Genomic DNA, 17,369 nt, shown 5'->3' with positions numbered 1-17,369 from the left:
CCCATGACTGCGTGGCCACGCACGCCTCCAAATCAATCATCAAGTTTGCAGACGACACAACAGTAGTAGGCTTGATTAGCAACAATGACGAGACCGCCTACAGGGAGGAGGTGAGTGCCCTGGCAGTGTGGTGTCTGGAAAATAACCTCTCATGCAACATCAACAAAACAAAGGAGCTGATCGTGGACTTCATGAAACAGGGAGGGAGCACCCCCCTATCCACATCGACGGGACCACAGTGGAGAAGGTGGAAAGCTTCAAGTTCCTCGGCGTACAAACTGAAATGGTCCACCCGCACAGACGGTGTGGTGAAAAAGGCGCAACAGCGCCTCTTCAACCTCAGGAAGCTGAAGAACTTTGGCTCGGCACCTAAAACCCTCACAACTTTTACAGATTGAGAGCATCCTGTCAGGCTGTATCACCACCTGGTACGGCAACTGCACCGCCCAAGCTAGAAATATAAGCATTTCTCTACACGCACAATAACATCTGCTAAACACATGTATGTGACCAATACAATTTGTTTTGATTTTGATGTTCTGTATAAATGGATGAGGAAAATTGCTGTATTTACTTAAATTAGTTAAGAGAATATAATGTAACCATTGGTGTATTACAATTTGATTTAAGGGGATGTCACCCTCTCTTTGTAATAATCCCGCCTCCTGAATCCAAGTATTTGACGTGGGGGAGGGGACCAGTAACTTTATAATCAAACTTTATCAATGTAGAAGCAGTCATTTGTCATACTTTGATCTGGTTTTATCCAAATATTGTCACATTTCATGAAAAACATGATTTTTGACTGTTGACCTTTAAAGTTGAACCCCTCCCATGGTGGTTGGTTGTTGGAGTGTGTCTGAAAACCAAGTGTGACTTAGCATATTCAGTTAACTTTGACCTATCCTGACATGTTGGTCTGATAAGTGTCTGATTGATAACTCCACTAAAAAACTGAGATCCTCAGGACCGGTAAGTACCAATCCAATGCTTTTGAATGCATGGGGTTACTGAATGAGTACACACTTTTGGAGAAGTGTGGAGACTTCAATTCAGTACTCACTCACTCACTGGCTGAATCCCAGTGGCTGAATTTCAAATCTCTCCCTAATCAACTCATCATCAAGCTTTGATTAGCTTTGATTATTTGAATCAGCTGTCTAGTGCAAGGCTAAAACCAAAACTTCCACCCAGGGGGGCCCCAGGACTGAGTTTGGAAAACCCTGGGGTAGGGGCTAATTAGCCCAGGGTTTCCTAAACTCGGTCCTCGGGATTCCAAGGGGTGCACGTTTTGTCTTTTTGCCCTAGCACTACACAGCTGATTGAAATAATCAACTAATCATCGAGCTTTGATCATTTCAATCAGCTGTGTAGTGTCAGGGGAAAAAACTAAACATGCACCCCTTGGGGTGCAGAGGACCGAGTTTGGGAGACGCTGAATTAGACCCTTCGACAACCACGTTGGCCAAAGCCGGCAAGGCTGCATGCGTCAGAGCGAAGTGCTATCCCGACACCGCGGTATGTTTGAAATTTGGCCAATTTGATAAAAAAGTATTGAGAGGTTTGCCTAATTATATGTCACTTGCATTTGTTTGATTTTGAGACTTGACATATGTAACAGATGAAATAACTCCCAAATGAAATGTTTAACTGTTACTGAGGTTAATATCTTGTCAAACAACAGGGGGATTTGTTAGTGTGAATTTCATGTTCATTTTATTATTATTTAAAAGTGGAACATCATTCAAGTCACGAGTGTGTCCCATAGTTGATGGGTTTATTGATCCCCTCGCCACTCTCTGGAAGTTACCCTCTGAGTTTCGTCAGCAACACGTGACAATGCAGGGCCCTCTGAGCGACTTGGTAGAGGAGAGGATTCACAGACTCACTCACTGCCTCCCTCTATCAGGTTTCAGATAAGACCCAAGTGCAGACTGTGTTGAAGTAACAATGTTTATTGCAACAACAGCGGCAGGCAAACGACAGGTCAAGGCAGGCAGGGGTCGATAATCCAGATTAGTGAACTAAGGTACAGGACGGCAGGTAGGCCCAGGGTCAGTTCAGGCAGAGGTTGGTAATCCAGAGCAATGGCAAAGGCACAGGATGGCAGGCAGACTCAGAGTCAGGACAGGCAAGTGTCAAAAAAAGAGACTGGGGAAAAGCAGGAGCTGAGACAAAACGCTGGTTGACTTGAACAAACAAGACACACTGGCCCAGACAGACAGAAAACGCAGATATAAATACCCAGGAGATAAGTGGGTAAAATGGGTGACTTCTCGAGGGGGGTGGAGACAGGTGAAACAGATCAGGCCGTGACACCCTTACTCACTCATCCTCTATCTGTCTGTCTTTCTCCCTCTATCCTCACTCTCCCTCTTAATTACCCATAAGCCATGTTTCTGTGTCTCCCGCAACCTCATTTTCCCTCTTTGGGATCAGCGGCAGCATTAAACAACATTTAATGAGCTTTGGATCCATTAAAACAATTGTACAGATCTGGTTAGCCCAGAGAGAGAGAAAGAGAGACAGCCGCAGGACTGCCGCAGGACTGCCGAGGAATCATCACAATGTTGATCACTTTTTGTTAATCACCGCTTCTAAAATAGAAGGAGAGATGGAGGGGATGGAGAGAGAAGTGTGGAGAAAGAAAGAGGGAGAAGGAAGGACAAACAGGACTAGGAATTGGAGAGAAAGATGGAGAAGGAAAGAAAACCATGAGAGGGAGAAAGAAAGCGAGAAAGAGAGCCTAGTTGCTATAGTGACACTAACTCTGACACTCCCTCACCCCACTCCTTCCTCCCCAGGAGCTGAATCATTGCATTCCTCCAGCAGTTGTCAACACTATTAAGAGTCACTCAATTTGTTATCTAGCACTTCAGTTCCTGAGAAATGGTTTTTCTACAGATGAAATGCAGAATTGTTGTTATTATCATTAGCCATGTTGCATGCGGCTCGACACAGGCCTCATGGGATTTCATATTCCTGCTGCCTGAAGGACACAGAAGATATAAATAGAACAGAGTAGCGATTATGAATATATATGGCCATCTCTCTCTTATGCTGAAATACTGTATATCATGGGATATCGTGACAAAGATTGAATAGGAGTGGGAGATTGGCAGAGTGTGTGTGTGGCACGGCACCAGCTTTTGTAACCTCTCTTACCATGTGAATGGGGTGTCTGGCCACACAATACTGTAGTCCATTGGCAGCTTGCCCTGTTCTAACTTGTTATAATAATGCGTATCTTTACATTTTTGTCATTTAGCAGACACTCTTATCCAGAGTGCATGCATTTTCATACTTTTTCTAACTGGTCCCCCATGGGAATCAAAACCGCAACCCTGGCATGCAAGCGTCATGCTGTACCGACTGAGCCAAACAGGACCTTTCTTCCTGTTGCCTTTGAACTTATTAACAAGGCCAGTAAAGAAGAAGTGTCAAGTTTCTCAGACGTTTTCAGACTTAGTAGTCATACCAAGCGCTACGTAATGAGCTGTAATCAGCAATCAAGGCCAGTATTCAATCCGAACTGCTGAAGATCCTCCATCTCAGCAATGTTTACTTTGAATGCAGCAAAGGTGGGACCAAGTCACTATTATTCGAGTCACAAGGTTTGTGTCTCAAGGCGAGTCACAAGTTTTCAATTCAAGTCTCATGTCAAGTAAAAAAAATAATCTACACATGCAACGACTTGTTCAACTACAAATCTTGTCTATTACCTATGACCAGACAGCCCTTTACATTTATTTTATTTGAACACATTTTGATTAGCAAATGTAATTGTAAAATAGGGACCTTGTATCAGTTGTAAGTGCTCAGAGTGTAGATTTATTTACAGGTCTTGGTGATCCAATGGTGAAAGCATCATATCACACAAAATATACAAGTAGATTTAACAAATATACTCAAGAAATAGCACGAAAGAAATAGCTTGTCCTTTCTGAACGAAAACAGGTCGAGGGCAAAACTGTACAGACTCCCCTTGAGAAACCAAACCGAGTCTGTCTAACAGGATATCAAACAGGTAGGCCCCCAGGACCATACAATTATCCAATTTGTAATTACAACTGATAAGCCATTTCCACATCCATTGCTACATTGTTGCATTCATCTTAATTAGACTTAATGACTATTCATGATATTTCAACACCATTAATACATGGAACAAAGTTCAAAGTTCTAACTCAAAAGCTTGGAGCGCAGGTCACATAGCCTTTTCAATGTGAACTGAGACGAGTGCTCCCTTATGATGCACTACAAAAATGACAGGGACATACATAGGACACAGACACACAGAACTTGAAGATTCACCGGGAAATATGAACAAAGGAAACCATTCATTGAATTAAATAAACACAACTTCTACTTGCAAACATTCATGTGCATGAATAAACATCGCACCCACTCAGAGCAGGGTAAGACATGGTTGGCTAAATTAAAATGTATCGTGGCCCACCAAACATGAAATTAAATCAAATTTAATTTATCACGTGCTGAATAGGACAGGTTAAGCCCTTAACCAACAAGGCAGTTTTAAGAAAAATAAGTATTAAGTAAAACATAGTGGGGCAAAAAAGTATTTAGTCAGCCACCAATTGTGCAAGTTCTCCCACTTAAAAAGATGAGAGGCCTGTAATTGTCATCATTGGTACACTTCAACCAGACAAAATGAGAAGGAAAAAAATCCAGAAAATCACATTGTATGATTTTTAATTTATTTATTTGCAAATTATGTTGGAAAATAAGTATTTGGTCACCTAAAAACAAGCAAGATTTCTGGCTCTCACAGACCTGTAACTTATTTTTTAAGAGGCTCCTCCGTCCTCCACTCGTTACCTGTATTAATGGCACCTGTTTGAACTTGTTATCAGTACAAAAGACACCTGTCCACAACCTCAAACAGTCACACTCCAAACTCCACTATGGCCAAGACCAAAGAGCTGTCAAAGGACACCAGAAACAAAATTGTAGACCTGCACCAGGCTGGGAAGACTGAATCTGCAATAGGTAAGCAGCTTGGTTTGAAGAAATCAACTGTGGGAGCAATTGTTAGGAAATGGAAGACATAAAAGACCACTGGTAATCTCCCTCGATCTGGGGCTCCACACAAGATCTCACCCCGTGGGGTCAAAATGATCACAAGTGAGCAAAAATCCCAGAACCACACGGGGAGACCTAGTGAATGACCTGCAGAGAGCTGGGACCAAAGTAACAAAGCCTACCATCAGTAACACACTATGCCGCCAGGGACTCAAATCCTGCAGTGCCAGACGTGTCCCCCTGCTTAAGCCAGTACATGACCAGGCCCGTCTAAAGTTTGCTAGAGAGAATTTGGATGATCCAGAAGAAGATTGGGAGAATGTCATATGGTCAGATGAAACCAAAATATAACATTTTGGTAAAAACTCAACTCGTCATGTTTGGAGGACAAAGAATGCTGAGTTGCATCCAAAGAATACCATACCTACTGTGAAGCATGGGGGTGGAAACATCATGCTTTGGGGCTGTTTTACCAGGACGACTGATCCGTGTAAAGGAAAGAATGAATGGGGCCATGTATCGTGAGATTTTTAGTGAAAACCTCCTTCCATCAGCAAGGGCATTGAAGATGAAACGTGGCTGGGATTTTCAGCCTGACAATGATCCCAAACACACCGCCCGGGCAATGAAGGAGTGGCTTCGTAAGAAGCATTTCAAGGTCCTGGAGTGGCCTAGCCAGTCTCCAGATCTCAACCCCATATAACATCTTTTGAGGGAGTTGAAAGTCCGTGTTGCCCAGCAACAGCCCCAAAACATCACTGCTCTAGAGGAGATCTGCATGGAGGAAGGGGCCAAAATACCAGCAACAGTGTGTGAAGACTTACAGAAAACATTTGACCTCTGTCATTGCCAACAAAGGGTATATAACAAAGTATTGAGAAACTTTTGTTATTGACCAAATATTTATTTTCCACCATAATTTGCAAGTAAATTCATTAAAAATCCTACAATGTGATTTTCTGGATTTTTTTTCTCATTTTGTCTGTCATAGTTGAAGTGTATCTATGATGAAAATTAAAGGCCTCTCTCATCTTTTTAAGTGGGAGAACTTGCACAATTGGTGGCTGACTAAATACTTTTTTTGCCCCACTATATATACATGATATTGGAAATACTGTTAGCACCTATAACATTCATCTCTACGCAGCTGACACAGTTATTCATTCCTGCTCCTCTTCAGTGCTGCAGAACATTCAAGACCTTCAGCATGGTTTTGACTCAATCCCAAAATCACTTTCTGATCTTAAATGATGTTAAATGCAAATAAAACTAAGTTTATGCTGTTCTCTAGGTATCGTAATGTTTACCCCAGGGACTTGCGTATTTGCACTCCAATTGGAGCCCAAATTGAGCAAGTTTCTCACTACAAGTACTTGGGTATCTGGATTGATGACAAGTTGCCTTTTAAAACACAAATTGAAAACTTGACAAAGCTAAGATCTATGATTGTTTTTTATATAGAAATAAATCCTGGTTCACTTCTGAAAATAGAAGGAAGATTGTTCTCCGTGAAATTAGCTATTCAGACATTATTTATGTGCATGTGGCAGCCTCTGTTTATTCCATTCAGCAATACTTTTTATCACCGGGGACGATTTTAGGACTCTTATGCGTGGAACAATACACATAATTCATGCAATTAGATATTCGGTTGCCTTTCAGGCTTTTATGTTACAGAATGCGATTGCTTTTCTTAAATATGTTTAATGTTGTGTATAATGTGTTTTATTATAGTGCGTTTAATTTGTCATGTTTATGTAGGGCTGTTGTGTTTTATTTATGTATTAGGTTTTATTTGTAAACGTATACAGGGCTCTCTGGCAAAATAGTTGTATCTCAATGTGACTCCCAGTTTAAATAAAGGTGAATAATAATAATTCTAAGAGTGTAGGGGAATTCCCTCTAAAATAAGGGCCGGGATTAATGGACTACTGTCTCTCCACTTCCATTTTGAACAGCTGATCTTCCTTGTCTTCTAGGGTCATGGCAGTCTGACTTAAAGAGTCAGCCCTTATTAAAAAAGCATTACTCTTGAGAAGTGAGTCGATAATGCCTCGGCACGGAGGGAGGATATTTTGGTGTCTGGTCTGCCAATGGGCAGCCATTCAGAAGAGACCGAGCTAATGCGGAAGGGAGAGAGATAGCAGGGAGGGAGAATGAGAGAATAAGGAAAGGGAGAAATTGTGTTGAGTGGTCTGGGTGAGGGTTCAGGGGCAGACGGTGGGCAACGACTAATTAAACAATTTGAGAATGGAGGGAGGGATAAAGAGAGATCGACAGAGAGATTCAATGCCAATTAAAGATTTGCAGGACTGAGGAACTGGAAGCGAGGTGTGCATCCGTTAACAGAATTAAGAGGTTAAGAGGTTGTGATCGATTTGGGATCTAGGCATCGGTTTTACTCCTAAACTTCCCTATACAACAGATACAACCCCTCCTCTATAATATAATAGATTAGAATCACTTTATTTTCTGCAGAGGGAACACCTCTAACTACACCACTTAGAGTACCTGTAGAGTGATGGGGGGACAATGGTTCCAAGGGGAACACACAACACACACACACACACAGCTTTGTTTTAACACACTCAGATCCTCCACACTCATAAATCAGCAGGTCCAGGTTGTTGACATGGATGAAGTGTGCCACAAGATCTATGTACTCGATAAACCCGTCCGATAGCATGCGCTATGATGAACCACCTCCCCAGTGACTGATTGCATCATGCCCCCACTCGTAAATCAACCAGCGACAACCCCTCTGCCCCCTTCTCTTACCACCACTACATGCTTTTGAGGAGTACATACATGCATGCAGGGACACACACCTGACAGACAGATGTCAAATACACCCTATGTCCTTATTGTCCCATCTATCTATGTCCTTATGTGCCTATTGTCGTCTCCTGTCCAGTCCAAGTAAGACAATGATAAAGTAAGCATGCCCACTTTGTCTTGGCTAGGGAGACTGTCTCACGGCAGCAGCAAGGGCTATGCCAGTCTGCCCTGTGTATGTGTGTGCCCGTAAATTTGAACATTTGTCTGTGTGGATGTGTGTGTTTGTGCTGCGTGCGTATGTGTATGGTGTATGTCTGGCTGTTTGCGTGCGTGTGTGTGTGTATGCGTCCATGCATGTATATGTGTGTGTGCATGTCTATGTACACTCAGGGGTTAAATTGGTCCAGGTCCCCACAGGCACGAGACCCTGCACTTAAAAAAGGTTTTTAATATTTTTTTCAATTTTCACCAAAAATTACATACATGTATCCAAATCTAACTGCCGGTAGGTCAGAACCTGAAGTAAGGATATGCATATTCTTGACACCATTTGAAAGGAAACACTTTGAAGTTTGTGGAAATGTGAAATTAATGTAGGAGAATATAACACATTAGATCTGGTAAAAGATAATACAAAAAAAATGCATTTAAAACAATTTTGTACCATTTTGTTTGAAATGCAAGAGAAGGCCATAATGTATTATTCCAGCTCAGGTGCAGTTTAGATTTTGGCCACTAGATGGCAGCAGTGTATGTGCACAGTTTTAGACCGATCCAATGAACCATTGCTTATCTGTTCAAAAGGGTGTATCAAGACTGCCCAAAAGTACTTCATTGGGTTATTATTTTTTTTTCAAGTTAATAATTGTGCACTCTCCTCAAGCAATAGCATGGTGTTATTTCACTGTAATAGCTACTGTAAAATGGACAGTGCCATTAGATTAACAAGAACTTTCTGCCCATATCAGATATGTCCTGGGAAATGTTCTTGTTACTTAAAAACTCATGCTAATCACATTAGCCTACGTTAGAGACCATGCTTTTACAATGGAAAGTATAAGGGCATACTGGAAATTAGCTCCCTGGATGCAATTCCTATGGCTTTCCACAGGGTGTCAGCAGTCTGTTCAGTCATGTTCAAGGTTTCAGGCTTGTAATTTTAAAAACGAACAAGATATATCAGTTTTAGTACAGGAACACAGTCTTGGAAATGGCATGCTTTCGCTGTAATAGCTAATGTAAATCAGACAGTGCAGTTAGATTAATAAGAATTTAAGCTTTCAACCGATATAAGACACTTACATGTACCTAAATGTTTAATATCCATAATTTGTATGATTATTTATTGAATTGCGCGCACTCCAGTATCACCGCTTGTGGGACACCTAGCCCTAAAAGGTTTGAAGGCCCTGCGAAACAAGTGTCCTGTCCAGGGGGTGTACTTGTACATCAAGCTGCCTCACGCTGCAGAAACATTCTAGCTTAGACAAGGCTACTAACTTTTACTTCTGAACCGGTGTGGCTTATGTACTCACCGGTCTGCTTGCCCTTCATGTGGTAGAAGAAAGATATGCAGTAAGGGAAACGACCAGAGCCCTTGGGGCCCCTGGCAGCAGTCACGTTGTAGAGGGGGGACAAGAGACGGGCAGTGTCCCCCATGACCCGGGGACTAGAGGCCTCAATGTACATGTAGCAACCTAGATGGGTGGTAGAGGGGAGACAGAGGATTTGGTCCCCTTTTATATGTGGGTTTATCTGTAAATCATTGTGAATTCTGCATGCCACAAATAGGTATGAGAATTGTAAGTGCTATGAAATAATGTGTACCTACGTTAGTATATTCTCATCGGCCCTGTGTCAAAAGTTTCAAAAATATGTTGAGTAGGTTTTAGGTCCTTTTTGGATCATTACTGCTCAAAAGACCTGGACCCATATACCAAAGTGTCTAATAGTAGGAGTGCTGATCAGTGTTGCCTTTTAAGCCATCAACAATAAAAGGGGGGACCTGATCCTAGATCAGAAATGCTGCAGCTCCACACTTGAAAATGAGAATAAAGGTTGCTTATCATTATCCATTCTGAAGATTCCCCACAACAAAATCCCCTCCGAGGCTTTACATTAAGGTTGAACACTAACAGTTTTGTAGCTTCAATGAGGCTTAAAGACTTGTGTCAGTTCCTCAAGAGCCTATGCAAATCCCAATGGTGGAGTAACTAACACTTTATTACTATATAAAGAGGTCATTGCATTTTGGATGACTGTCATGGGGCTCTATGTAATCAGCAATGCTAATATTATATTAGCATGTGTAATATGGATAAACATTCAAGGACATTTTGTATTTGTAGTGTACAAACTTTATATGATGAACAGGAATGACATTAGGCCATGCCTCACGTCTTCTGATATGCTACTGCTACAATATATTATTAAAAATGTAAAAATTTTTACCCCTTCCATCACAAAAAGGTTTCCTGTCTGAACATTTACACAAGCAGCTCAGTATATGCGTATTCTGAGAAAAGATATGCATCATGTCACAGGAGTTCCTCGAAGAACCTGTTAAGAGGAGTTTCTCAAGAAACCTTTGTGACCTGGGAAGAACATCAACAAGTTATTCCAGGCTCCTTTACATCTAAGAGTGTAACCTACCTTCTTTGGTGCCACTCCTGTCCATCTCTGGGCCGGTATTGGATGAACGCTTGGGGTTCTGTGTCAGGTGGTTCTGTCTTGTCCAATCAAAATTGTCGCCCCGGTCCTGGGAGAAACCACAGATGTGCTTGTCCTCAAAGCCACAAACATGGTCTGTCAGAAAGAGAAATGTGAAGAAAGAAGGTGTTAAAGAAAGAGTGATTCAGAGCTAATGAGCAATAACATTGCGAGATGAAAAAGAGGGAAGAGTGAGGGATCACAGAGAGAGGAAGAGACAAGAGGAAATAGTGAGGGATCACAGAGAGAGGAAGAGGGAAGAGTGAGGGATCACAGAGAGAAGATGTGAGAAAAAAGAGGGACACATTATCAAGACAGTATGAAAGAAAAAAATGAGAGATATAGTAAGGAAAGCCATAGCGGGAGAGACTAAGAGAAAAACAACTTAGGAGAGACAGTTTGAACATTTAAAATGACCAGCTAATCACAAGGGCAACCCCCCTTCAATCAGCATTTAGCATTTCAGCAATAATTTGCTGTCTGTTTCAACTCAATCACACAAACTAATGAAAAACAATCCTCCAACCATCCACGCAGTTGCTACTAACAACAACTATCACATCAATTTCAACCCATTACATGAATCCATTGTGTTGTGGAAAACTACTGTCATGACTGTCTGTGAGGATCACAATGGGTCAGATCAGCTTGGCAACGGCTGACAGTAACCAGACCCTCTCCCACTCGCAAAGGGGGGAGGAGGGAACTGCCGGGTTGAAAGCTCACACTTGGTTGTAAATTAAGCAGGAGAGGACTCGCTCTTCAACTTTAGTATCAACCAAAGGAATGTCTGTTCCCACCCAAACTCTAACATTCAAAAAGTGAACTAATGTAATAATATTTCTAACATAACAATATGAATGTAATGTTGTTTTTAAATTTGTGATGTTCTTAAAAACTGTATGGATGAAATGCTGTAACTTGAAAAGTACAGTTGAAGTTGGAAGTTTACATACACTTTGTCATGTTGTCTTGTCTCTGTCCTTTCCCTTCACCCTGTCTCCCTCTGCTGGTCGTTGTTATGTTACCTTTTCTCCCCCTCTTTTCCCCAGCTGTGCCTTGTCTCCTCCTAATTACCCATTCACCCCGTTCCCCACCTGTTCCCTTTTTCCCTCTGATTAGGTCCCTATATCTGTCTCTGTTTCTGCTCCTGTCCTTGTCGGATTCTTGTTTGTTTGTTTATGTGTCTCATGCCTGAACCAGACTATCATCGTGTGTGCTGCAACCTTGTCCTGTCCTGTCGGAATCTACCTGTCCATCTGAGCCCACGTATGTTCGTCATTAAAGTACTCTGTTTGTTAATTCGCTTTTGGGTCCTCATTCACGCACCATAACAGAAGAATCCGACCAAGAATGGACCCAGCGACTTCGGATCCTCTCCACTCAGCCGTCGAGATCCAGGGAGCGATGCTAGGCAGACACAAGCAGGAATTGTCTGCTGCTCGACATGCCGTTGAGACCCTGGCCACCCAAGTCTCCAACCTCACAGAACAGGTTCACCATCTCCGCCTCGATCCACCGGCCACTTCCAGGGCTTTCGAATCTCCGGAGCCCAGAATCAATAACCCGCCGTGTTACTCTGGGGAGCCCACTGAATGCCGCTCGTTCCTCACCCAGTGTGATATTGTGTTTTCTCTCCAGCCCAACACTTACTCCAGGAGCACTGCTCGTGTCGCCTACGTCATATCTCTCCTTATTGGACGGGCTCGTGAGTGGGGCACGGCAATCTGGGAGGCAAGGGCTGAGTGTATTAACCAGTATCAAGACTTTAAGGAGGAGATGATACGGGTTTTTGATCGATCTGTTTTTGGGGAGGAGGCTTCCAGGGCCCTGTCTTCCCTATGTCAAGGCAATCGATCCATAACAGACTACTCTATTGAGTTTCGCACTCTTGCTGTCTCCAGTGGCTGGAACGAGCCGGCCTTGCTCGCTCGTCTTCTGGAGGGTTTCCGCGCAGAGGTAAAGGATGAGATTCTCTCCCGGGAGGTTCCTTCCAGCGTGGATTCCTTGATTGAACTCGCTATTCGCATTGAGCGACGGGTTGATCTTCGTCACCGAGCTCGTGGAAAGGAGCTCGCGCTCTCCGTCGCCTCCCTCTCCGCATCACTACCATCTTCCTCTGCCGGCTCGGGTGCTGAGCCCATGCAGCTGGGAGGTATCCGCATCTCGACTAAGGAGAGGGAACGGAGAATCACCAACCGCCTCTGTCTCTATTGCGGTTCCGCTGGTCATTTTGCCACTTCATGTCCAGTAAAAGGCCAGAGCTCGTCAGTAAGCGGAGGGCTACTGGTGAGCGCTACTACTCCTGTCTCTCCTTCAAGATCCTGCACTACCTTGTCGGTCCATCTACGCTGGACCGGTTCGTCAGCTTCCTGCAGTGCCTTAATAGACTCTGGGGCGGAGGGCTGTTTTATGGACGAGACCTGGGCTCGGGAACATGACATTCCTCTCAGACAGTTAAAGGAGCCCACGGCCTTGTTCGCCCTGGATGGTAGTCCTCTCCCCAGGATTCAGCGTGAGACGCTACCTTTAACCCTCACTGTTTCTGGTAATCATAGTGAAACCATTTCTTTTTTAATTTTTCGTTCACCTTTTACACCTGTTGTTTTGGGCCATCCCTGGCTAGTTTGTCATAATCCTTCCATTAATTGGTCTAGTAATTCTATCCTCTCCTGGAACGTCTCTTGTCATGTGAAATGTTTAATGTCTGCTATCCCTCCTGTTTCCTCTGTCTCTTCTTCACAGGAGGAGCCTGGTGATTTGACAGGGGTGCCGGAGGAATATCACGATCTGCGCACGGTGTTCAGTCGGTCCAGGGCCACCTCTCTTCCTCCACACCGGTCGTATGATTGTAGTATTGATCTCCTTCCGGGAACCACCCCCCCCCGGGGTAGACTATACTCTCTGTCGGCTCCCGAACGTAAGGCTCTCGAAGATTATTTGTCTGTAGCTCTTGACGCCGGTACCATAGTCCCCTCCTCCTCTCCCGCCGGAGCGGGGTTTTTTTTTGTCAAGAAGAAGGACGGGTCTCTGCGCCCCTGCATAGATTATCGAGGGCTGAATGACATAACAGTGAAGAATCGTTATCCGCTTCCTCTTATGTCTTCAGCCTTCGAGATCCTGCAGGGAGCCAGGTTTTTCACTAAGTTGGACCTTCGTAACGCTTACCATCTCGTGCGCATCAGGGAGGGGGACGAGTGGAAGACGGCGTTTAACACTCCGTTAGGGCACTTTGAATACCGGGTTCTTCCTTTCGGCCTCGCTAACGCTCCAGCTGTCTTTCAGGCATTAGTCAATGATGTCCTGAGAGACATGCTGAACATCTTTGTTTTCGTTTACCTTGACGATATCCTGATTTTTTCACCGTCACTCCAGATTCATGTTCAGCACGTTCGACGTGTCCTCCAGCGCCTTTTAGAGAATTGTCTTTTCGTGAAGGCTGAGAAGTGCACTTTTCATGCCTCCTCCGTCACATTTCTCGGTTCTGTTATTTCCGCTGAAGGCATTAAGATGGATCCCGCTAAGGTCCAAGCTGTCATTGATTGGCCCGTCCCTAAGTCACGCGTCGAGCTGCAGCGCTTTCTCGGCTTCGCGAACTTCTATCGTCGTTTCATCCGTAATTTCGGTCAGGTGGCAGCTCCTCTCACAGCCCTTACTTCTGTCAAGACGTGCTTTAAGTGGTCCGTTTCCGCCCAGGGAGCTTTTGATCTCCTCAAGAATCGTTTTACATCCGCTCCTATCCTTGTTACACCTGACGTCTCTAGACAGTTCGTTGTCGAGGTTGACGCGTCAGAGGTGGGAGTGGGAGCCATCCTTTCTCAGCGCTCCCTCTCTGACGACAAGGTCCACCCATGCGCGTATTTTTCTCATCGCCTGTCGCCGTCGGAACGTAACTATGATGTGGGTAACCGCGAACTGCTCGCCATCCGGTTAGCCCTAGGCGAATGGCGACAGTGGTTGGAGGGGGCGACCGTTCCTTTTGTCGTTTGGACTGACCATAGGAACCTTGAGTACATCCGTTCTGCCAAACGACTTAATGCGCGTCAGGCGCGTTGGGCGCTGTTTTTCGCTCGTTTCGAGTTCGTGATTTCTTATCGTCCGGGCTCTAAGAACACCAAGCCTGATGCTTTGTCTCGTCTCTTCAGTTCTTCAGTAGCCTCCACTGACCCCGAGGGGATTCTCCCTGAGGGGCGTGTTGTCGGGTTGACTGTCTGGGGAATTGAGAGGCAGGTAAAGCAAGCACTCACTCAAACTCCGTCGCCGCGCGCTTGTCCTAGGAACCTTCTTTTCGTTCCCGTTCCTACTCGTCTGGCCGTTCTTCAGTGGGCTCACTCTGCCAAGTTAGCCGGTCACCCTGGCGTTCGGGGTACGCTTGCTTCCATTCGCCAGCGTTTCTGGTGGCCCACCCGGGAGCATGACACGCGTCGTTTCGTGGCTGCTTGTTCGGTCTGCGCGCAGACTAAGTCCGGTAACTCTCCTCCTGCCGGCCGTCTCAGGCCGCTTCCTATTCCCTCTCGACCGTGGTCTCACATCGCCTTAGATTTTGTCACCGGACTGCCTTCGTCAGCGGGGAAGACTGTTATTCTTACGGTTGTCGATAGGTTCTCTAAGGCGGCTCATTTCATTCCCCTTGCTAAGCTTCCTTCTGCTAAAGAGACGGCACAAATCATCATCGAGAATGTTTTCAGAATTCATGGCCTTCCGTCAGACGTCGTTTCGGACAGAGGTCCGCAATTCACGTCTCAATTTTGGAGGGAGTTTTGCCGTTTGATTGGGGCTTCCGTCAGTCTCTCTTCCGGCTTTCACCCCCAGTCTAACGGTCAAGCAGAACGGGCCAATCAGACTATTGGTCGCATCTTACGCAGTCTTTCTTTTCGCAACCCTGCGTCTTGGTCAGAACAGCTCCCCTGGGCAGAATACGCCCACAACTCGCTTCCTTCGTCTGCGACCGGGCTATCTCCTTTTCAGAGTAGCCTCGGGTACCAGCCTCCGTTGTTCTCATCTCAGTTCGCCGAGTCCAGCGTCCCCTCCGCTCAGGCTTTTGTCCAACGTTGCGAGCGCACCTGGAAGAGGGTCAGGTCTGCACTTTGCCGTTATAGGGCGCAGACTGTGAGAGCTGCTAATAAGCGTAGAGTGAAGAGCCCTAGATATTGTCGCGGTCAGAGAGTTTGGCTCTCCACTCAGAACCTTCCCCTTAAGACGGCTTCTCGCAAGTTGACCCCGCGGTTCATTGGTCCATTCCGTATCTCTCAAATCATTAACCCTGTCGCAGTGCGACTTCTTCTGCCGCGATATCTTCGTCGCGTCCACCCGGTCTTCCATGTCTCCTGTGTCAAGCCCGTTCTTCGCGCCCCCGCTCGTCTTCCCCCCCCCCCCCCCCATCCTTGTCGAGGGCGCACCCATCTACAGGGTCCGTAGGATTTTGGACATGCGTCCTCGGGGCCGTGGTCATCAGTACCTAGTAGATTGGGAGGGGTACGGTCCTGAGGAGAGGAGTTGGGTTCCCTCTCGGGACGTGCTGGACCGTGCGCTGATCGATGATTTCCTCCGTTGCCGCCAGGCTTCCTCCTCGAGTGCGCCAGGAGGCGCTCGGTGAGTGGGGGGGTACTGTCATGTTGTCTTGTCTCTGTCCTTTCCCTTCACCCTGTCTCCCTCTGCTGGTCGTTGTTATGTTACCTTTTCTCCCCCTCTTTTCCCCAGCTGTGCCTTGTCTCCTCCTAATTACCCATTCACCCCGTTCCCCACCTGTTCCCTTTTTCCCTCTGATTAGGTCCCTATATCTGTCTCTGTTTCTGCTCCTGTCCTTGTCGGATTCTTGTTTGTTTGTTTATGTGTCTCATGCCTGAACCAGACTATCATCGTGTGTGCTGCAACCTTGTCCTGTCCTGTCGGAATCTACCTGTCCATCTGAGCCCACGTATGTTCGTCATTAAAGTACTCTGTTTGTTAATTCGCTTTTGGGTCCTCATTCACGCACCATAACACACTTAGGTTGGAGTCATTAAAACTCGTTTTTCAACCACTCCAAAAATGTATTGTTAACAAACTATAGTTTTGGCAAGTCGGTTAGGACATCTACTTTGTGCATGACACAAGTCATTTTTCCAACAATTGTTTACAGACAGATTATTTCACTTATAATTCACGGTATCACAATTACAGTGGGTCAGAGGTCAGAAGTACAGTGCCTTGCGAAAGTATTCGGCCCCCTTGAACTTTGCGACCTTTTGCCACATTTCAGGCTTCAAACATAAAGATATAAAACTGTATTTTTTTGTGAAGAATCAACAACAAGTGGGACACAATCATGAAGTGGAACGACATTTATTGGATATTTCAAACTTTTTTAACAAATCAAAAACTGAAAAATTGGGCGTGCAAAATTATTCAGCCCCTTTACTTTCAGTGCAGCAAACTCTCTCCAGAAGTTCAGTGAGGATCTCTGAATGATCCAATGTTGACCTAAATGACTAATGATGATAAATACAATCCACCTGTGTGTAATCAAGTCTCCGTATAAATGCACCTGCACTGTGATAGTCTCAGAGGTCCGTTAAAAGCGTAGAGAGCATCATGAAGAACAAGGAACACACCAGGCAGGTCCGAGATACTGTTGTGAAGAAGTTTAAAGCCGGATTTGGATACAAAAAGATTTCCCAAGCTTTAAACATCCCAAGGAGCACTGTGCAAGCGATAATATTGAAATGGAAGGAGTATCAGACCACTGCAAATCTACCAAGACCTGGCCGTCCCTCTAAACTTTCAGCTCATACAAGGAGAAGACTGATCAGAGATGCAGCCAAGAGGCCCATGATCACTCTGGATGAACTGCAGAGATC

General features: G+C 45.0%; 1 protein-coding gene across 1 annotated transcript in view; it reads right to left on the bottom strand.

The window, feature by feature from the left end:
* LOC110505249 (MAM domain-containing glycosylphosphatidylinositol anchor protein 1-like) overlaps positions 1 to 17,369 on the bottom strand; it is a 297,185-nt gene that overhangs the window by 26,261 nt on the left and 253,555 nt on the right. Inside the window, exons 14-15 of the mRNA XM_036962249.1 lie at positions 10,474 to 10,626; positions 9,357 to 9,518 (exon numbers count right to left, since the gene is read on the bottom strand). Of these exons, the coding sequence (XP_036818144.1) occupies positions 9,357 to 9,518; positions 10,474 to 10,626 (315 nt within the window). The remainder of the gene's footprint in view (positions 1 to 9,356; positions 9,519 to 10,473; positions 10,627 to 17,369) is intronic.

The sequence above is a fragment of the Oncorhynchus mykiss genome, chromosome 25 (genome assembly GCF_013265735.2).
Source record: "Oncorhynchus mykiss isolate Arlee chromosome 25, USDA_OmykA_1.1, whole genome shotgun sequence".
Lineage (NCBI taxonomy): Eukaryota > Metazoa > Chordata > Actinopteri > Salmoniformes > Salmonidae > Oncorhynchus > Oncorhynchus mykiss.
Note: the sequence above shows the minus strand (reverse complement) of the source record. Positions and strands in the feature narration are given on the sequence as shown.